The sequence below is a fragment of the Pelobates fuscus genome, chromosome 11, assembly GCF_036172605.1.
Source record: "Pelobates fuscus isolate aPelFus1 chromosome 11, aPelFus1.pri, whole genome shotgun sequence".
Classification (NCBI taxonomy): domain Eukaryota; kingdom Metazoa; phylum Chordata; class Amphibia; order Anura; family Pelobatidae; genus Pelobates; species Pelobates fuscus.
This window is the reverse complement of record NC_086327.1, coordinates 132,098,053-132,120,974: the sequence shown is the minus strand read 5'-3', so window position 1 is coordinate 132,120,974 and position 22,922 is coordinate 132,098,053. Positions and strand designations below refer to the sequence as shown.

The window sequence follows — 22,922 nt, the reverse complement described above, 5'->3', positions numbered from 1 at the left end:
TACATCAGCATATATATCGGTCTGCTTGGTGCCAAGGTGCCAATTTTGCCCGGGGGCCCAGGCCACTGTCAGTCTGTCCCTGAATCCACCCACAAGGATGTAGTGTTTGTAGAGGGGATACAGAGTGTGTGTTTTGTGGATGCAGTGTGTGTTTGTGTATTGGATTTCAGAGTTTCAGAGTTAGATTTTTGACTTATTAAAAAATATATTAATAAAAAAGCAGATAAAACCATGATGTTTTGAACAACAACTGCTAGCCCATTTTCCCCAAATCGCTGTCATTTTACAGATGAATTTCAATTCTTTAGATATTTCTTGGATTTGACATGGATTCTGGATCTGCACGGCCGCCAACAGCAAGTCTATCATATGTACAGGTACACAATCAGGTTTGTATTCATCCTCAGAAATATGTTAAATTCTGAATCAGTTTGTGCCAAATAAATGTTTTTATTAATTCAGCTTCCCCGTTAATACTATGAGCTTTCTGGAAAAAAGAAGAAAAGAGACAGGTATAAATTTTCTGACAATCCTCCTTTAACCCCTTAAGGACATATGACATGTGTGACATGTCATGATTCCCTTTTATTCCAGAAGTTTGGTCCTTAAGGGGTTAAAGGGCTCTATATTTTAAACTGCTCTTTTAAACACTGCCAATATCAATGGACAAGATATTCAAAATGTGACAGGTTGTTGATCAAAGGAGACATATTTTTATCAATTAAAATTTATATTTTTCTCCTATATTGTGGCAAAATATGAAATCGCTTCAAACCAACAGCAGTGCTGTTGATTATAGATGTGCATTTGTTTGGTTTCGAAATCAAATTTCAGACAAGTTTCAGAGGTGTCCGAATTCCTTCATTCCTACACAACAAAATGAAACTGAGCAAATTCAGAACAAATTGATCCAAACTTTTTCAGATCCATTAGTGTTCTTAAGGATAGCAAATTATGGACTTCTCGATTAAGAATCTGAAATAGTAAATTAAGAAAAAGTTCTTTCACCTGGAAGCTTTATGGGCAAATATCTGCTTGGGGGAAAAGAAGGGAAACCAACTATTGGTTGGGATATGTTATAAACCACCTAATGTTAATATTGACGAGGAACAACAGCTGTTTGAGCAAATTGAGAAAGCTGCAAAGCTGGGTAACACTTTAATTATTGGAGATTTTAATGACCCAGACATAAATTGGGACAGAGGGACTAGTAGCTCAGCAAAGGGAATTAGGTTTTTAAACTTGTTAAATGACACCTTCATGTCACAACTTGTACAAGCACCAACTAGAATGGACGCTTGTCTGGACCTGGTTTTAACAAACAACGTTGATCTTTTGACCAACATTCAAGTAGGTGAGCACTTGGGAAATAGTGATCACAATATAGTGTCCTTTGAAATAAACTCAAAAAAACAAAAGCACATGGGGTATACTAAAACATATCATTTTAAAAAGGCCAATTTCAATAAGTTAAGGGAAGCTTTACAATATATTGACTGGCATAAACTCTTTAGTGAAAAGAACACTGAGGATAAATGGATCATCTTCCAACAAATATTAGAAAGGTACATTTCTCAGTATGTACCATTGGGAAATAAATATAAAAGAAACAAATTAAAACCAACGTGGCTTACTAGAAAAGTAAAACAAGATATTAAAAATAAGAAAAGGGCATTTAAAGCATTTAAATCGGACAAATCAGATGCATCTTATAAAAGATATAAGGAAGCAAATAATGCGTGTAAAAAGGCAATTAAACTTGCTAAACTTCAAAATGAAAAAATGATAGTTAAAGAGAGCAAAACCAACCCTAAAGCATTTTTTAAGTACATAAATTCTAAAAACAAAACAAAAATGAAAGTTTAGGTACACTAAAAACTGAAATGGGGGTGTTAGTCAATGAAGACCAGGAAAAGGCAGGAATTTTAAATACCGTAACAATTTCTCCTCTGTATATATTAAGGAAGAACCCATGGCAATAGATGTGCAAATGATTGCTACTAAAAACTTGCAGAATAATTGTAATTGGTTAACTCAAGACATGGTGCTGCAGCAACTAAAGAAAGTTAATATAAACAAAGCTCCAGGGCCTGACGGTATCCATCCACGTGTACTTAAGGAACTAAGTGTAGAAATAAGTGAACCTCTGTTTTTAATCTTTCAAGATTCTTTTCTTTCAGGAAGTGTTCCGGAGGATTGGAGGAAGGCAGATGTGGTTCCTATATTCAAAAAGGGTTCAAAATCCTTGCCTGGAAATTATAGACCTGTGAGCTTAACTTCTGTGGCTGGTAAAATATTTGAAAGGTTATTAAGGGATAATATTCAAGAATTCCTTGAGAAGAACATGGTTATCAGCAAAAATCAGCACGGTTTTATGAAACATAGGTCATGTCAAACTAACTTGATTGCATTCTACAAAGAAGTAAGTAGAAGTATAGATCAGGGTGTTGCAGTGGATGTGATCTATTTGGATTTTGCCAAGGCATTTGATACAGTTCCACACAAAAGATTAGTGTTCAAACTCAAGGAAATCTGTCTAGATGAAAATGCTTGTTCTTGGGTAGAACATTGGCTTAAAAACAGAGTACAAAGAGTTGTCGTTAATGGTAAATTTTCAAGCTGGACAGAGGTGGCAAATGGTGGCCCCTTTAGGGGTCTGTTCTGGGACCCCTTCTATTTAACATGTTTATAAATGATCTTGAAGACAGCATTGAAAGTCATGTGTCAGTGTTTGCAGATGATACAAAACTTTGTAAAATAATACAATGTGAGCAAGATATTACTTTGCTGCGGAGAGATTTAGATAGACTGGAGGACTGGGCACTCAAATGGCAGATGAAATGTAATGTTGAAAAATGCAAAGTTATGCACTTCGGCATAAAGAATACACAAGCAACGTATACCCTTAATGGAAGCGAATTAGGGATAACAACACACGAAAAGGACTTGGGAATTGTTATAGACAACAAACTATGCAACAATGTGCAATGTCAATCAGCAGTGGCCAAGGCCAGTAGGGTATTGTCATGCATAAAAAAGGGCATTCATTCTTGGGACGAGAATATCATTTTGCCTCTTTATAAATCACTGGTAAGACCACATATTGAATATGTTGTGCAATTTTGGGCACCTGTTCTAAAGAAGGATATTATGGCACTAGAAAAAGTGCAGAGGCGGGCTACAAAATTAATAAAAGGAATGGAACATATCAGCTATGAAGAAAGGTTAACAAATGTAAACCTATTTAGTTTAGAAAAACGTCGCCTGAGAGGGGATATGATAACATTATACAAATATATTCGAGGCCAATACAAACCACTGTGTGGAAATCTATTCACAAGCTGGACTTTACATAGGACACGAGGCCATGCGTTTAGACTAGAAGAAAGAAGATTTTGTCTAAGGAAAAGGAAAGGTTTTTTATACTGTAAGAACAATCAGGATGTGGAATTCTCTGTCTGAAGAAGTGGTTTTGGAATATAAAATGTGGAATTACTACTTTTAAGGATACCAAATTAGGGAGCTATCTGCTAAACAGTGCACTCATTTATTATCCTTTAGAATAATTGTGTCCGAATTTTGTTTCAGTTCCGAATCAATAATTCCACACTTCACACGACCTGAAATTTGGAAATTAATGAATTGATAAAAAACAATCAAAACAGATTTAAGAGATACATATAAAGATACACAAAATGCTGAAGTAGATGAATTGAACTCTTCTTTTAGCCAGTTTTATAATATATTAAGTGATATAAAAACCCAGGTAAGTAAAGGCACAGAAACTTACACCCATGTTCTTTAACGTCGCTTTATTGTAGTAATGGATTGACTGATTTTTATTGGTAGAGGCAGGGTATCCAAATCCCGCTATATGAACCAGGTCGCAGAAATGAAGAGCGAAGGTTATCGCCAGCATACCGGTGGTTGGTTTCTGGAAAATATACACAAATCAGTGTAACTCTAGCCAAACATAGCCTGTTTAAAAGACTGATCCCTTCACAGGATCGCATTCCGAGAGCGGCGTGGTATAAGACAGACAGCTGGAATCATATCTACAGTATTAAAGACGAAATGGTTATTATGGGGTCAGAATTTGGAGTGGAGTGTTCCTTCAAACATTCATGCATACAGAGAACGGCTTATTAAAGAAATATCAAAAAGCAAGCAACTAATTCAATCTGGAGGAACACTTTGGATGGAAGTGTGTATCAATGAACATTTTGCCAAATGCAAGACTTGGATCTACAGCTAAAACAAGGATATGTTATGCTTCTTGTACATTCTATTGTAAAAGGGCATAAAAAAGAACGGAACGTTTGCTTTGGTTCTCCTGTTTGTTATACCTTTTACTAATGGCAAACAACAATGCTGCTTTTGACAAAAATATATAAATAAATTACAATGGTAACTATAAATAAAAACAAACGCAGTCTGATATTAACCTAATACACATGCAGACTGGCGCCCCCTGGGGTGCATACTGCTAATCACAGTGAATGTTGCTTACAACTCTAATTCGCTTCTTTGGATCCTGCCCAGGATTCAGCATCTTTGTTCCAGCGACTTCCATATAATAAGGATTTAGGATTCTGATATTTCGAAGGTCTGCTTCCCAAATTATACGAGGCGTCTTCAAAAATCCTTTGCGAACCTAAAAAGAGCAGAACTGACACTTTGAAATTATATTTTTGTACGTCTTCAGAACAGCTAGCAGGAAGTGTGCCAAAATACATTTTAATATATTTTATATGTCATATTATTATATATGATCTGTCCGTTATTTTAACAGCAGATTGTGTGTTAGAGTCCGTTACTGCATGGATGATGATGTAGTTATTTCATTGGTGCAATAATTCCCTGCAATGAAAGGGTAAACGGATTAACTTTATGTAGAGTGAAGGCATTAAACGTGTTAATATTACCTGCATTGGGAGGTGTGAGATTGGAATGGGGGTCAGACGCCGAGGGTGTGAGTTGCAAGAGACACAACCAGCATCACTGGCGATAATGGGTGAGAAAAGTCCGAAAAAAGAGAAGGCCTTGTAAAATCTCTATTTCATTCTACAGCTCACTCCTAAACAGCTGCTTAATTGCTACTTAGTTGGAAGGGGATGTTACCTCGATACATCTATTTAAACAGTTTCTTTGTTTCTCAATTGTAAATATCTCCAAGGTTGTTCACTGAGGTACATTCTGTTCTATTTTGTAATCTTCTAATGAGGTGGTGTTTATAACCTTTTCTTGAGATATTTAGTAGACATACCATTTGACATTTATCCTAGCACCTAATAAAATAATTTTCCAAATATATTGGCATAGGTTATGTGATGGTACTGTCTTTTAGATAATCTGTATCGTAATTTGATTGAGAATTCAGATTAATCTAATTTGTTATTTGGGGATTTTCACTTTAAATGTATATGCTCTATTTTTAAAGGGCCAAAATTATTTCTTCACCTGCAATATCGGCCAGTTCAATGTATCACCAGGTCACATTAATTGGAACCAGTAGTCACATGACACAAAGAAAATAAACTGATTGCTTGAAAGAGGATATAGCAACATACAATGTTTTTTATTGTATTATAAAATATTAGCACTACCTGATGTCCCCAGATCCACATACCTGTTTCTCGTAGTTCAATATCATTTTCATCCACATAATGTCCTTGGGTTTATATGGTACCAGCACCATTAGTGTATCTGGGTTATTGTCTAAACGTTGGTTGAAATTAGCAGATTCAGGGTAGAAGAATCGCATTGTAGTTTTATTGCCGACATCCTTCTCGTATTTATGAACAGGCGCGTTGTTCAACCTGCAGAAAGAAATCCAGCGATCAGAACCGGGAAACCTATCAAAATATTGCAAAGAGCTAAGTATACAAGAGGCAGCCGGTACATGGAAAATGGCAGTGTTATCTAGCTAATTCTTGTCTACAGAACTTCTCAAAGGCTGCACCTCCCCTTTTCTATTAGACTTAATCCTGGCCTGCAGTCCTTTAAGAAATCACTAAAAGGCTCCTCTAGGAAAAGCCTGCCATCTTCCTGGGTAACTTCTCTCATCATCACAGTGCTCCCAACCCGCACACAGCCCACTCAAACCTCTCCTTACCTCTCTTCTCCTCAAACCTCTCATTACTCTCACACAATGAACTAAACACAGCGTCACATCCTTCATCCTCTTGTGTCCTTCTTTCACTTCATCTTAGATTGTGAGTTTGCTATCTTTACCTCTTGTCTCTGTCAATACTTGATACCTAAGAGGTTTGACTTGGCAGGTGAGCTTACAGTTAAATGGCTGTTGGGGTGATACTAAAAACCACCTGTAAAGTAAATATGCATAGGGATTTGGGATAGTGGGCAGGGAACCTTTTTTTTCATTTGTTCTATGTATTTGGGCAGATATGTACTGTAGCCCATGCTGCCAGCCAGGATTAGTGGTAGTTTGAGCACATGGCTTAATTTTGTGTGCTTCTATTTGCTTTTGTATTACAGACACGCATGTGCTCTGAGCCAGCGAAACGATCCAATCACATGAAAAGTCTGTGATTGAATGGTGTGAGGGCACAGATGCTGTCAGACAGAGGCGTGACGATCAGCGCTGAGAGCGTTACCCGGCTTCCATGGTATTACGGGGCGGCGATCTAATAGTAACAGCCAATCGGGCATTTTAAGTTAAACAACATTGTTTTTTTTTTGGGGGGGGGGGGGGGGTTATGGGTGGGGTTCAGGAAAGAACGCTAAATAAATTCTAAGATTTATATCCCAAACAATTATACGTTGGGGATCAAAGGTTGTACCTGGTTTACAAAGCTAGAGCCTAGACTTTAACATGTGAAGGAAGAAAGGAAAATCAGTTGCCACATTTCACAAAACATCAGCCGAGTGAAGCTAAAATCCGGCCTAATAGGATTTCACATTTGTCATGAACCTTTGTATTTGTGTGTGCACTGCATTGAGCATAAACTAAAATATAAACATTCACAATAATGGAGCAATTAGAAAAAGCCCTATCACTGCGAATCATCAAATATAACACATGTATTCTCGCCAACTCTTTAGAAATTAAGAGTTTTTTCATATTCGGCAATCTGTAAATGGCTGATGAAACGCCCACCTCTCAGCACTATGGGAGCCATTTAGTAAACTGTAATAAGACACGAAGCTGTTTAACGACCGTTAGCGAGTTACTGTAACAGTTAGAGTTACACCGAGGGTTTGTCATCTACAAGTCTTGGCAACTCTGCAGATTCAATATCAAGACTTAACAGGAGCCAAACGAGAGTCGCTCTGATTACCGTCTCCCTGATGCTACTTTATACGTCTATAAAATAAGGTTTACGGCACCGTTTCCTTTAATGTGTTCTGTATTCCTAAGGCGGAATTTTTACTTGCATTCAATAACGGTTTTGATACGATGGGGTTCGGGATGGGTTATGTCATTTGATGAAGACAGCTTTGTATGTAATCACTTCTCGAATTGCATCCATAAAATCTGTGCCTTGCAGAAAACAAACATCATGGAGACAAATCTGTTAAACGTAGCATCTAACTGCGATTATTAAAATGCCCGGTTTATATGTTATAGGTGTTTGCTATATTTTGTATACCACAGAGCAATAGACATGCCCCCCACATTGTACACCTGTCAGCCCCATGCTTTGTGCAAAATCATAATAACATTTATTATGATGTATTAAAGGGACTCTCCAGTGCCAGGAAAACAATCCTGTTTTCCTGGCACTAGAGAATCCTGTAGTGCCCCCCCCCCCCCCCCCCTACTCCCCCCCTCCCTCCTCCCGTCCCATGTCGCTGTAGGCCTTCAGCTACTTACCTGAATCCAGCGCAAATGTCCCTCAGTGCTGGGTCAGGCTCCACCCACCCTTCTCCCCCGCCGACATCAGCCGGCGGGTGAGACCTAAGTCACATGCGCAGCAAAGGCCGCACGCGTGCATTAGACCTCCCCAAAGGAAACCATAATTCAATGCTTTCCTATGGGGAAAATATGACGCTTGAGGTCCGTGAGGACGTCCAGCATCAGATAACCGACCAAAGGTCAGTTTAGATTCCAGAAGCCCTCTACTGGCTGTCTGGTAGACAGTCACAGAGGGCAGATTTAGAGCTGCAATGTAAACATGTATTACATTGCAGCACTAAGTGCAAAAGGAACACAGCACCCAGACCACTTCAATGAACTGAAGTGGTCTGGGTGCCTGGAGTGTCCCTTTAAGGTGAAAAGCTTTATTAAAGTACATTTGGTGATTGAGGATATTTAAAACTGGACTTACTCAACAGCTGGATCCTGAATAAACACATGTTCTATAAACACACAGGGCAGAAGTGTCAAAAGTATCAAAAAATATTTCTTATGTAATGAGTAATTATGGTATGTGTACTGAGAACTGTCATGTTTTATATGGTAAAATGTAAAATAAAAAACATTTAACCAAATATAATTAGAGCATTCAAACAATAAATACGCACTTACTCAAAGACAAAGAGCACACTCAGGTCTTCACTATGTAATATCCAAACTCAAATCAATGGACATTCCCCATTATAACCTTCAGCACACAACGTCCATCAAGATTTACACAAACACATATATTTACAGCAAGAAAAAAAAACAAAATTGCAATCTGCATTCATCAGAAAGGTATTGAAAACATGTATGGTATAATTTATTATACAGTTTGTGAAATACAATTTTTGTTATGTAAAGTAGTAACAAAAATGGAAAAAATAATGGTCATAGGGTCTACTATGAGTAAAAGGGACATGTATCACTTGTATTTATTTCTTTAAACCAGCAAGCAAACACCTTTAAACAAGTATACAAAGGAAAATCAAGCACACAAAACTTTGAAAAGTATGTAATAAACATTTCTAAACATTCTATTTACTTGGTCAGATTGCAGTGTTAGGCACGCCTCTCAGCTAGGTGAGTTTCTTCACCGCAGCCCACTCTTACCTATCCATCTCAGTTTCAGGCCAGTCCACTAATGACAGAAGCAGGCCATCACTGTGCAGCAGGCAAGAGAAACCTGACACCGGAATCTACTCTGCATGATCACACTGATCAGACTCCCTCTCTTTCCCCCCCTCGCTGGATGTTAAAAGGTGATAAGATCTTACAACTGCACATGTGTAAATCTTCCAGGCATGCACATTCCCAGCATTCCTAGGGATAGGACACTGATTTGCTAGATCAGTTCCTTACCTGGAGTGGGTGTAGAAAGCAGAAGAAGGTAAATATGAAAAAAAAAATGCTTTTTCCAGACTGCAGAGTTTGAGTGAGAATGAGTTTGAATGAGACAATTGTCTTAAAGTGATACACGTCCCTTTAATTAAAAAAAAAAGAAGAAATTCTGCAATTAAAGCATCTGATTACAATTCTACCATAGTGTAAACCTAATGCCTGTAGGGGGTGCAATGGTTTTAGGCATTAAGTGCAGTAATGTCAAGTATATATACTATCCAAGGCTTTGAATGCTTAGAGCTCTTCCACCTTCCCACTTCTCACATCGAACCCCAAGGACTGACTGACAAAAGTTGCCAAAGAGTGTAGGAGGAGAGCATGGGTCATTCACAGTAGCTCTGGGTGTGTAATGCCCTTTCTGTAAACTGTACCGCGTCCCTCTATTGCACTTCCAATAGTGCTGCCATCTTCTCTCAGTAGGAGCTTAGTATTAGAGATCCCGTGTTTACCTGATTACTATGTCATAGTTGTTGATGACTTCACCCAGTGAACTGTTTCTCAGGCGGTATCCACTTCCAACCACCACACATCTTCTACACGCTAACCTACGGAGAGAAGAGAAACATTAAACCAACTCTCCATCTCATTAGTCTATCCAGACACATAACCCCTCCCGATCCTAAAAATACATATCATGCATGTTGTGCTGTACAGTAACGCAAAACAATATTTAACCCATTAAGCCCCTCTTACCTTCTCCCTTGTTACAGAGGTTTTACAGAGTAGAGAAAAACCAGAACTATTGTCAGTCTCATTGTAAAGTTCATTGGCTCCATCCTCACTTTACAGGAGCCGCCTCAGTTCAAATTATAATGGCTGCAAATTAGAGGCCAGAAGGGAGGACTATGTAATAAATCCATAAATTGCCTTGTATAGTGCATGATGCTTAGTTTTAACAAGCCAGCCATATATTATGTATTCATTTATTTTTACTATCTGGCTGCTTTTTTGAGAATTTCAAACAGGACAGTATTTATTTTAAATATTTTATTTTTTCAGGCATTTATTGCCTATTTTACTCACATTTAGTGGCATACATACCGCGGTCACAGGGGTCGCAGCTGCGACCGGCCTGTCACTCCAGGGGGCCCAGCCGCCCTGTGGACCCCTGCGACCGGGTACCCATGGATCAGTTTCGCACCTGAGCCCCATGGATTGTGTGTATGCCACTGCTCACATTGCAAACGTATTTCCAATATTTCAGACCCTCTTGTGCAAGAAGCAATACTAAGACTCGGACACATTTTATTCTTCCACTCTTTCTATAAAGGATAAATTTTATCTTAACTGTTAAAGCGCTCTTACATGAGAAGTTCTACACACTTGAAACACTTGCGCTGTGTTTGCTTGTCTCTGACTAGTCTCTGTTGTCTCCATAAGTGGGACAAAAGGGCCAGGAAAGAGTACTGTACATGTGTTTCGAGCCTGCTTGTGGGATTGAGGGTATGTAGAGCGAACTGATTGTGGTGTGTTTCGGTTTCGGTTTCAGGTGTGTTTATTGTTTGGTAGGGGCTGTAGTGTATGTGTGTATATGTGCTATAGTGTGTGTGTGTGTAGGGGGCATTGTGTGTGTAAAGGAGGCATAGTGTGTGTATAGTGGGCATAGTGAGTGTATATTGAGCATATTATGTGTACAGGGGGCATAGTGTGTGTATAGGGGGCATATTATGTGAAAAGGGGGCATAGTGTGTGTGTAGGGGATGCAGAGAGTGTGTGCATAAGTGCTGTAGTGCATGTGTGTATAAGTGACATTGTGTATATACGGTCTGTAGAGAGTGTGTGTTTAGGGAATGTAGCATTTCTGCATACAGGATATCTAGTGTAGTGTGTGCAGAGGGAATCCAGAGTGTGTATAGGGGATGTAGTGTGTATGTCAGGAATGTAGTTTGCGTAGGTGGTGCAGTGTGTGTCTAAAGGCAGTATAGTGTATGTAGAGGAAGGGGATTTCGTGTGTGTGGAAGGGTGCTGTGTGGATGAGGGATACAGTGTGTATGTGAAGGATGCTGTGTGTATGAGGGATACAGTGTGTATGTGAAGAATGCTGTGTGTATGAGGGATACAGTGTGCGTGTGGAAGGGTGCTATGTGTATGAGGGATACAGTGTGTATGTGAAGGGTGCTGTGTGTATGAGGGATACAGTGTGTATGTGAAGGGTGCTGTGTGTATGAGGGATACAGTGTGTATGTGAAGGATGCTGTGTGTATGAGGGATACAGTGTGTATGTGAAGGATGCTGTGTGTATGAGGGATACAGTGTGTATGTGAAGAATGCTGTGTGTATGAGGGATACAGTGTGTATGTGAAGGGTGCTGTGTGTATGAGGGATACATTGTGTATGTGAAGGATGCTGTGTGTATGAGGGATACAGTGTGTATGTGAAGGATGCTGTGTGTATGAGGGATACAGTGTGTTTGTGAAGGATGCTGTGTGTATGAGGGATACAGTGTGTATGTGAAGGATGCTGTGTGTGTGAGGGGTGCAATATGTGTGTGTGAGGGGTGCAATGGGTGTATGTGTTAAAGGATCTACCATCTTGGCCTTGGTCTGTGGCCATCACGGCCCACCGGGCATTTGCTCAGTTTGCCTGATGGTCAGTCCGGGCCTGGATCCTACTGATGATGCATTTGCTCACTAAGTTTTCTCACCAGCCTTGCAAGGAAGCTATTAGCAGAAGCAAAATATTTAGCTTTTATCTGAAAACAATACCTATGTTTCTTTCTTACTGTGTTAACTGCTCGATCATACACTCCGCAATAAGGGATAGTTTTTCCATGTAATACTTAGTTAGTTAGTTTTGTTGCGGTGGCAAGCAGTTTGGATGGAATTGGGTAAATTTGTGCCTTTTTTTGTCTCCTATTATGATGTTTTTATTTGGTCTTTTTTATGGTCAAAAAAGTAAGAAGTCAGAAGTAAGAATACCTCCAAAGGCAAATATGTTTTTCTTAGATGAATATCTCTGGCCCAATGCTATGAGTTGGACAAACAGTTTTTATTATACACTTGCAAAAAGCATGTAAATGATCATTTATATTTCCATCCAGACAAAATTCAGTATTTAGCAAATAACACTGTTTCTATTTAACCTTAAAAAAAACAAAAAAAAAAAAAAGTATCCCTGATTGGCTTCTGAGAGAGGTCTGTATGTATCCTGCGGTCTCTGACTGCTACTTGGGGTTACAGAACAGCTGAAAATAGTGGTAGTGAGGAATAAGGCAGATCAGATTAAATATTATTCCGAGACACATTTAAGGGCACGGCTTGATAATATTGCGTGATGGTATGTGGTACATGGTGTTAATGCGAGTGAGATCGGTGGTTCTTTTGATGACTATTCCTGATTAACTGATTGACATGTAAAGCACTAAAGAATATGGGGCTATATCATTGATAATAATAATGAATTCCTCCTGTTACTAGGCAGGATTTTCCAGTCCTGTCCCCCATCCTGCAAAGCTGCTATCTATCGCTCATACAATAGAAAATCTGGCAAACGTAGCAGGAATCAGACACAGTTTTGGTGAAATTTCAATATTTTACATACAGTCCTACGTACATACATGTCTGCTAATGATTCATGGATAAAACACGTTTTAAGTAAGTGCTGACTTAAAGTGTCAATACTTAGAAATTACCACCAGAGGGCAGGCTAAGACAATGTTATAATTGTTATTTCTACATAGTTAACAGATTGCAGTAACCAGGAACAGAATAAGGTTTTTCTTTGTTTGTTTTTTAATTTTTGTTTTGTTCTGTTTTTTTTTAAATAAAGTCATTTCTAATTAAGCTTTACCCCCCTTTCCCGAACCCAATTTTTAAATTTTTTTTTTTTAAAGGACCCAAGTAATTTAGGGTAAAATCAAGATATAAAGATATTTTCAGCAGCGCACATTAAACCAGTAGAGTCTGACTTAAAAAAAAAATAAAAAAAATATCCTCAGATGCCACATTGGGCGCTAATCTAACGGGCACCACAATCAAACTAATTTTCTTTGATACCCTTTTCTCGATATCTTATAGTTACATGTGATATTACAACTGCACAATAAAAATGAAAATTACAAGTAAATAAAAAACATATCAGAGGATAAAATCTAGTCCTCCTTTCTTCCAGCGGATTAATGGTGGGGTGAGCGAGTACCTTTCAATCTCTGGTGGTACGTGATAAGAGTTTGTGAGAGCCAGGAATGTCATCAGCAAATATTCTGAAGGAGAGAAAAGCAGTCTGTTATAAAAGCACATTGCTAAAGAAGCAGACTGCGGACTAAGCCTTTCAAGAGTTTCCAATGTCCAGTCACCTTGAGAAAATGACCTTACCGAGTCTCTGTGATACGGCCGTCTGTCCAGGAATAAGAACCACAAACACAAATAATCTGCAGACCCAATACTTTGCTGTGAGAGTGCAACGTTCCATGTAACACAACAGAACTAATCACACCTCTCTCTGTATATAACATCATCATATAACATGCAATTATTATTAAACAGCAGAATTATGTAGTTAATATTAGTAGATCAATGCACATGATAGAAACACAAAACGTAGGAGATTGCAAACATTTATTTGAATAGATTTTACAAAATGTCTAATATTTACATCAAATGAATATTATTTAATTTGACACCTAGAATATGAGTTCTACATACATTAACAACACATTAAAGAACACTGCAGGCTTTGCCCACAATGTAAGTAACGGCCACTTGAGGGATGGTTTTACCTAGTTATAATATCAGCCCTCACTAATTCCACTCCTCACTGCATTTCCTCTTTACTCAACAGTACCCCTTTTTATTCCCTTTTTATTCCCTTCGCTCTGCTAACGACCTTCTCCTGACAACCGCTCATCCTCGCATTGCCAACATTCATCTGCAGAATTTCTCAATGGCTGGATTGGCTGCCCCGATCCTTTGGAATCCACTGCCGGTGCCCTCAGACTCTCCCCAGCCTCCAGTCCTTTAAGAAGTCATGCAAAACGCAGATCTTTAGGAAACCCCACTGATGTGGAATTATTAAAAATTACTATTGTACTTGTATTGAATTATTGTACTAACTCCATTTTAACCTTATACTGTGACTTCCTCCTCCATTTTGTCTCCCTAACCTGACTTCTTCAATCCTCCATTTTGTCCTCATGACTTAACTTGTTCATTTTAAAACTACATTACGTGACTGAACTTCTCAACCCAATTAGTACAGTAGACAAAGACTGTGTTTTCCTACAAGGACAAATACCAGGAGGTGCTGGTTACTCCTTAAGACTTGCCGGCTACTCCTTAGAATTTGTAAGATAGTATAGTTTGAAGGCCACAGAACACAGTAGTAATGAAATGTTCTATTCATAAGAGACCTTGCACCTGGACATGAAGCCTGATATCATTGACCGTGTAAAATGACGTTTAGGATCTTTGCCTGTTTACTTCTTTTAGGAGCCTCGTGGCTGTGGCTGTATGGAAAAAGAAGTTTGTGGAACTGTGGGATCTGTGTAGAATCATAGTTTCCTGTGATCCAATTTTGTGTCACTTTGATAGCCTAGCTAGCTTCACTGTGCGCTTTCGGACCAACCAGCTCTAGTTGAGTTGGGGACGTCCTGACCCGGACCAACCAGCTCTAGTTGAGTTGGGGACGTCCTGACCCGGACCAACCAGCTCTAGTTGAGTTGGGGACGTCCTGACCCGGACCAACCAGCTCTAGTTGAGTTGGGGACGTCCTGACCCGGACCAACCAGCTCTAGTTGAGTTGGGGACGTCCTGACCCGGACCAACCAGCTCTAGTTGAGTTGGGGACGTCCTGACCCGGACCAACCAGCTCTAGTTGAGTTGGGGACGTCCTGACCCGGACCATCCAGCTCTAGTTGAGTTGGGGACGTCCTGACCCGGACCATCCAGCTCTAGTTGAGTTGGGGACGTCCTGACCCGGACTATCCAGCTCTAGTTGAGTTGGGGACGTCCTGACCCGGACTATCCAGCTCTAGTTGAGTTGGGGACGTCCTGACCCGGACCCTTCGGCTCTAGTTGAGTTGAAGGTCCACTGATTATTTAATTGTGATAGTGAGACTTGAGGAAGTCATTCTCCGAGCGGGGACACTACGAGGTTGAGGGAGGTGACTTTGGAGTAAGCACATGTAAAAGGAAAGGGATTATTGTTGATTTCATTTGTACTGTGATGCATGCACTGTATTTCAATTATATTGTTGTCTTGTTTGTCTAATTAGGAGTCTCATGAACTCCTGTGTCTGTCTCTAAGGATTTTCCTTGCCTTTCATCTTTTCTATACTTCCTATATTATTATACTATCCACTCCCATTCCTCTTAAAAGAGAAGTGATTGGTCACACACTTCTCACCTCGCTCCAATCCGTGTCTACCACCCCGGGTAGGCGGATTCAGTGACTAGTCTACGTTTTGGGAAGACGCACCTGAGAAAGTCCCACGGTTCTCGGGTGGCAGTCGAGCATTGTAGACGTTCTTGTTCAGTTTTCTCTCTCTCTCTATATCTAGGACGCTGGTATAGGGGTAGGGGGATTATGGGGCAGGATTTGGGTAAGCCCAGTAAGGGCTGGTTAGCATGTGATTTGGTAGAAAACAGAGAGGGTGAGGAGATGGTTAAAGGTGTTGTAAAGATTGCAAAAGTATGTAAAATTGCTGTACCGACATGTGGAAGATTGCAACCAGAAAGTTGGCGCAAGTTACTGGCAGAAATGAAAGGCAAGCTTACAGATAATGGTTTATTAAAGACTGCTGAAGCATGGTACAGAGTAGCGAAGGCTATTCAGCTAGAAGGTTGGGTTGAGGAAGAAATAAATCACAAAGGTGTGAAATTGTTTGTGTATCATCAGAATTGTGTTGCTGGGGTCTACCCTCAGCCAGCGCCCCAAAGTGGCGCCCAGGGGACGTCTATCCCCAAGGTTCAGTCAGCAGTGGGTGATAGCCAGCTGACTATGTTCCCCACTCCCAATCCTCCTAACACCCATCCCGCCACCTCCCCTGTCTGCCCGGTCCTGAATTTGGATGGATCTTTCTTTTCCCCCTCCCCGTCCCTAACATTCCCATCATCCTCATCCATCCCTACGCTACCTGCTGAACCTCTCCCTAACATTTCATCTGCCATTCCTTCCCTACGCTCCCTTTCCGTTCATGATCCCCTCCCCTCCTCATCCGCCCAACTAACCACCTCTTCCACCCTCGCCCCGACTCCTCCCCCTCCACCCACCCCTACCAATCCCTCTCCGTCCCCTCCCATCTCCACCCCAGTCCAATACCCCACCTCCTTCCCCTCCCCAGCCTGGCCCTACCCCTTCCCGTATCCCATGACTCTGCCCTATCCCGGATATCCACTACCCCTCCCCCAAGCCACTCCCCAGATCCCGGTCATGCCCAGTCCAACACAGTCTGTTCCGGATGTGCCCACATCCAACATGGCCGCCATTTCTTCCCTTAACCCTAATACAATACCCTTTCCGGCCACTAATATGGCGGCCCCCAGTACAGCCCTGATGCCGGTAATTCCCGGTGACTACCTATCCCCCGGTTATGACTCGCTAGCCACCCCCGCATCTGGGACCCCCGCTCATCCTCCGGTCCTGTCACCTTACCCGGGCCCTGCACGAAAGAAAGCTCAGATCATAGAATTAGATGAGAGGGATGAGGATAGTTCATCCCAGGACTCGTCGGAGGCTGCAGGAGCCGCTGCAGGAGCCTCAACCCATCGTTCCATCGATGATCCCTTTGGACACAAGGGTCGGGGAGAGCGGGCCCCTCCTAAGTATGTTGCTTTTAACCCTACCCAAGCTAGCGCGTTAATGAAATCACTCCCTGACCCAGAAAAACAGCCTATGCCTTTTTACCGAGGGATAGTTCAAATTCAAAAGACCTATTCCGCCGCATGGCGTGATTTGCTGAGCATTTGTGCTATTAAAGCAGGGGATGCATACTGGCCGAGCATGGCCCGTCACCTCAGTACAGATCTACTTTCCAGTGATGTTGATTACCCCTCCGGGGTAACCTTTTGCACCCAATTAAGAGAATGGGCTAAAGACAAACTTGCAGATCAGGCTGCTGGCCTCACTGATGTTATTCAAGACAGAGGAGAATCAGTAGAAAGGTTCCATGCAAGACTGTATCAAATGTTTACAGATTTGGGATTTGATCTTACAGACAAAATTCATTCACAAATGCTGTCAGGTGCGTTTGTCCAAGGTGTTAAAGACTCTATACGTAAGGGAATCATTGCTGCACGCCCTGAATATAAGGTTGTTCCCCTGGATACCCTGCTTCTAGTTGCTAGAGGTTTGGAATCTGTTCAGACCCCAAGGAGATCCAATCCAGCTCCCCTCATGGTGGCCCGCGCTACCCCCATCACCTCTGGCACCAAGGGAGTCAAGTTAGAGGATGTAATTTGTTTTAATTGTGGAGCTCAGGGACACTACAGAAGTAACTGCCCGGAACCTATAAGGGAACCAGGGGCACCCAAAAAGTTCTCCAAGCCTGCCCCAGGCCCCAAGACCATGAAAAAGGTTCCAATTGTTGAAGAACCGGATGATTAGGAAACTGGCAAGCCTGTGTCTGTAACCCCTGTAATGGCAGTGTCTACAGGGGACAAAGGGGGGCCACTTGCCACAGTGACTTTACCCATTGAAGGCCACCCCACCACATTTCTAATTGACACAGGTGCAGCCCGTAGTGTTCTGCGAGAACAAGACCTGCCAGACCCATCCTTCCTGTCCAATATTGATGTCTCTTGCGTTGGAGTGGATGGTCAGCCAAGACATAGCCCTTTAACAACTCCACTACGAGTTGGCTCTAGTCTGCTTGCTCGCTTTGTGGTATCCTCCACATGCCCAATTAACCTATTAGGTGCTGATGTCCTCTCACGCCTGCAAGCATCCATCACCTTCACCCCAGACGGGCAAGTAGAAATGTTCACACCTCTATCTGTATCAGATACCTCAGCCCTGTGCTCCTTGCCTCTGATGCTACATTTAGATAAGCCCCGTGAGGAAGCAGCAGAATTCAGGTCCAATTTCCCAGAGGAATTAAAAACACAGGTGCCCGCCAAGTTATGGTCCTCAGGCCCAGAGGACATAGGTCACCTAAATGTTCCCCCTGTGGTGGTAAAGCTTATTCCAGGAGCTAAGTTACCAAGAAAACCACAATATCCGTTGAAACCAGCCCAGTCTGCTGCTATTTCTGTCCACATCAAGGCACTCTTGGAGAAGGGTGCCCTGGTGAAATGTAAATCTGAATGCAACACCCCATTGTTTCCTGTGAAAAAGAAAACTCCAAAGGGTGAGCCAGAGAAGTACAGGATGGTTCAGGATCTCCGTGCTGTCAATGAAGCTACCGTCCTGGACACCCCTCTTGTACCAAATCCCCATACTCTGCTCTCTGGAGTCCCACCATCTGCCAAATTCTTCACAGTTATTGACCTGGCCAATGCCTTTTTCAGTGTTCCACTGGACCCATCCTGTCAATACCTGTTTGCCTTCACTCATGAGATGCAACAGTATACCTGGACTGTCATGCCCCAAGGGGCACAAAATTCTCCAAGTCAATTTGCAAAGGCCATGGGTACCATCCTTGACCCATGGCAAACTGAGCACCCAGAAGTTGTCCTGCTTCAGTATGTGGATGATCTACTGCTGTGTGGAGATGATTCTCCCACTACTGAAAGGTGTTCAATCAGCCTTCTTTCCTATTTGGCAGAACAGGGATGCAAAGCTTCACTCATCAAGCTACAATTCTGTCAATCTTCGGTGATCTTCCTTGGACATTGCCTATCTCAAGGTACCAGACATCTTACTCGGGACCGGGTAAGGGCTGTTCTGGACATTCCACCTCCAAGGACTTCAAAGTCTCTTCATGCCTTCCTAGGCCTCATTTCCTACTGTAGAGCATGGATCCCAGAAGCCTCTCTGCTTATGCAACCTCTCTATGATGCTCTTAAGTCTGACCCGTTCTGTCTGACCAATGAAGCCCTGGCCAATTTCGATGCTTTAAAACGTGCCATTGCTTCTGCTCCTGCCTTGGGCCTACCTGACTACTCCAAACCCTTCAAATTATTTGTCTCTGAAAGACAAGGCCACGCAACAGGAGTTCTCACCCAAACGAATGACTTAAGAGGCCGCCAGAGGCCTATTGGATATTTCTCATGTCAACTAGACATTGTGGCCAGAGGGACTCCTTCCTGTCTCAGGGCTGTTTTTGCCGCAAGAGAGCTCATTGAAAGAACCTCAGACCTGGTCCTTGGCCACCCTCTGGTTGTTTTGGCCCCTCATGACATTTCTGCTATTATCAACCAAGTCCAGCTCAAGCACGTGTCTCCAGCCAGACACCTGCGCCTACAGTGTCATCTTCTTTTGCCTGACAACATTTCCATCCAAAGATGTCAAGTGCTTAATCCGTCCACTCTTCTTCCACTCCCTGAGGGGGGTATCTATTATGGATTTATCACAGATGAAACCTACATCTACCTGCTCTGTGGATGTATCAAGAAAGTCATGCATCCACATTTGTCATTTCATGAAGATGAGACACCTCTTTGTGAAGGCCCGGATTACGCCTTCTGTACCATGTGGTACAAGCCAAATATTACTCCCGAACCTTGCTATGAAGATGAGCTTTACCACTGGACCGATGTAAAGCTCACTGCACAAGACTTTTATTGTGACTCTGAAGGTAATAGCATGGTCTTGGTCCAGCTACCTCAACAACTTAACTACCTCTACCGCCATTGGGATACCGCTATCCCACATATTCCTGTTACCAAGTTGAAGACAAGGTCATGGAATGATCTTGGGCCCATGGCAAAACTATGGGCCACCATGAATGAAGAACAGCTACAGGAAAATGGTATTGCCAAATACCCAACAACTGACCTTCTGGAAGCATGGCCACGCCATTTCCTGGAAAAGGAATTTCAAGACCTGGTCATAAAGAATGATTATGACCCAGAAACACCTCATGACTGTTTTGAACAGATGAAAATGGAAACAGTGCACTTACCAACTGTGCATGAGAATCCATTACCAGATCCGGATTTTACCCTGTTTGTGGATGGATCAAGATATGCCGATGAAGGAGGAACATATCACACAGGATATGCCGTAACCACAACAGACGAAGTCATCAAATCATCATCCTTACCGCCAGCAATGTCTGCACAAGAAGCTGAATTACAGGCTCTGACTTCAGCATGCAAAATTTCCGAAGGAAAACGTGCCAACATCTATACAGATTCAAGATATGCTCTGGGTGTGGCACATGACTTCGGCCTAATTTGGAAGACAAGAGGATTTCTTACCACCGCCGGTACACCAGTCAAACACAGCACTGCAATCAAGGAGCTAATGGATGCCCTCCTACTTCCCGAAGAAGTGGCCGTTTTGAAAGTCAAGGCCCATGGGAAATTGGATACAGATGAAGCAAAGGGCAACCATTTGGCTGATCAGGCTGCTAAGTTAGCGGCCAGGGATCTGCAGGAAGTGGATGAAGAAGTGTCCGGACAAGAAGAAGAAGAAGTCCCTATTTTTGCTCTGCAAACTCTTCCTACTGATTTGCGAATTTTACAAGAACAGCAAGCTGCAGTCACTCCTGAAGAAATCCAGAAATGGAAAAAGAAAGGAGCTGTCCAAAAGGACGGAATATATTACAACAACTTCAAATTTTGTCTTCCCAGAAATTTGTATCCAGCAGTTGTCCAATGGGCACATGGGCCTGCACACCTGTCAAAAGAATTGATGGCCGCCCTCATACAGAAGTATTATGAAGCACCTGGAATCACAACATTGATCAATAGCTTCTGCAAGGCCTGTGTCATTTGTGCAAAATGCAATCCAGGAAGACCAGTTAAAGTACCTGCGAAACACCTGGCAAAGCCCATGTACCCCTTCCAGCGGATTCAAATTGACCACATCCAAATGCCCAAGAGTGGGCCCCATGAATATGCACTAGTAATAGTGGACATGTTCTCAGGCTGGCCAGAAGCCTACCCAGTGGCCAATATCACTGCAAAAACAACCGCAAGACGCCTACTTACAGATATTGTATGTAGATTCGGACTCCCAGAAGTCATTGAGAGTGATCAAGGCCCAGCCTTTACAGCAACTGTGACTAAAGAAATTTGGACTGCCCTAGGGGTGACTCTAGCCTTCCATACCCCTTACCACCCACAAAGTAGTGGTAAAGTGGAGCGCATGAATGGCACTCTAAAAACCAGAATGTTAAAAATGTCACAAGAAACAAAGATGCCCTGGCCAGAAAGCCTACCAATAGCTTTATTTAGTGTTAGGCACACACCTAGAGGGAAGCATTCACTGTCCCCATATGAGGTTCTATTTGGGACAGCACCCAGGCTAGGTTGTTATTATCCGCAGCAGTTGCAACTCCAATCAGATGTTTTAGTAGACTATGTAACTGAACTTGCAAGTGTCCTAAACAAAATACATGCCCAAGTTTTCTCTTCAATTCCAGATCCCGAATTGGATACAGGTTCCCATAACCTACTTCCCGGAGATTGGGTCCTGGTCAAGAAGTTTGTGCGGAAAAATACCCTAGAACCAAGATTTGACGGTCCATTCCAAGTTCTCCTGATTACCGCAACCTCCGTCAAATTGGCCGGTAGGCCAAATTGGGTCCACGCTTCCCACTGCAAGAAATCTCCTGCCCCAGAGGAAGCGAATATCGCACAAACATGTATCTCTGGTACATCTTCTCCTTAATTAGCCTTATGAAGGCCCAGCAAGTAGCCATTACCAAAGACACTAGTGGGTACACTTTCTGGTATAATTCATCGTGCACCCAGGTGGCTACTTATACCTTTGACTACTGTGATATTGTAGAATGCCCATTTCCCACACCACAAATCCAGAGCATCTATAGAGATATCCCTCATTCGAAAGACCCATATGTTTGTGTAGTTGACAGGCAATGGGGGCACAATTGTGACCATTGGGGGGCGGCGGGATGGAATGCCGGGCCTGCCTGGGGTTACAAGCCAAAAAGTGCCGTATCTAAAATAGATGATCATGGTAGATCCCTCCTCCAGAGGATGACTTTGAGAAAGCCTGGGGGGAGTACACCAATGAAATTAATTCTTAACATTGAGCATCCAAGCCCAACAGATGCAGACCAGTATGTGATGGGAATGTATTGGAAAAAGGGTTCCTATAAAAAGTTAGGGCATTTCTACCTCAAAGATATGTGCAACTCTTCTGAGTGGCAAGGGGCCACCCATATGGTCCCTAACCCATTAAAACCTCATATCCAGACCTTTCAAGACATGATGGCCATTGCTAACCCCACTTTTGAAGATACCATGGCCGCTGAAACAGGTTTTAATGATGTAAATTTATGGTTAGAATGGATGAAATATAATGCTAATAAGCATAATAGAACTGCATGTTATGTGTGTGGCGGTGCCCGGCCTCACCTGGGTACCGTGCCTTTAATCCTACCAGTAGATATAGAAGAATGTGTTTTAAGCCTTTTTGCCTATCACTATAATTTTAACAGGTCCATATGTATTGCATGGACAAAGGAGTATCCTCTCCTAACCCAGGATGTCAAACCCCCAGATGGTATTACCGTGTATAAAGGTAATTACACTTGTTATGCTAATTACGATGGAATAGGTAAATTCTTGGGTAACTTTTCCAAGGGGTATTG

General features: G+C 42.1%; 1 protein-coding gene across 1 annotated transcript in view; it reads right to left on the bottom strand.

The window, feature by feature from the left end:
• Window positions 1–403: 403 nt before the first annotated feature.
• The window catches only part of LOC134577305 (CMP-N-acetylneuraminate-beta-galactosamide-alpha-2,3-sialyltransferase 4-like), a 37,646-nt gene continuing 15,127 nt past the window's right edge, over window positions 404–22,922 (bottom strand). The window contains exons 5-10 of the mRNA XM_063436000.1: window positions 13,400–13,463; window positions 9,712–9,807; window positions 5,630–5,819; window positions 4,511–4,654; window positions 3,791–3,934; window positions 404–487 (exon numbers count right to left, since the gene is read on the bottom strand). Coding sequence (XP_063292070.1) covers window positions 404–487; window positions 3,791–3,934; window positions 4,511–4,654; window positions 5,630–5,819; window positions 9,712–9,807; window positions 13,400–13,463 — 722 coding nt within the window. The remainder of the gene's footprint in view (window positions 488–3,790; window positions 3,935–4,510; window positions 4,655–5,629; window positions 5,820–9,711; window positions 9,808–13,399; window positions 13,464–22,922) is intronic.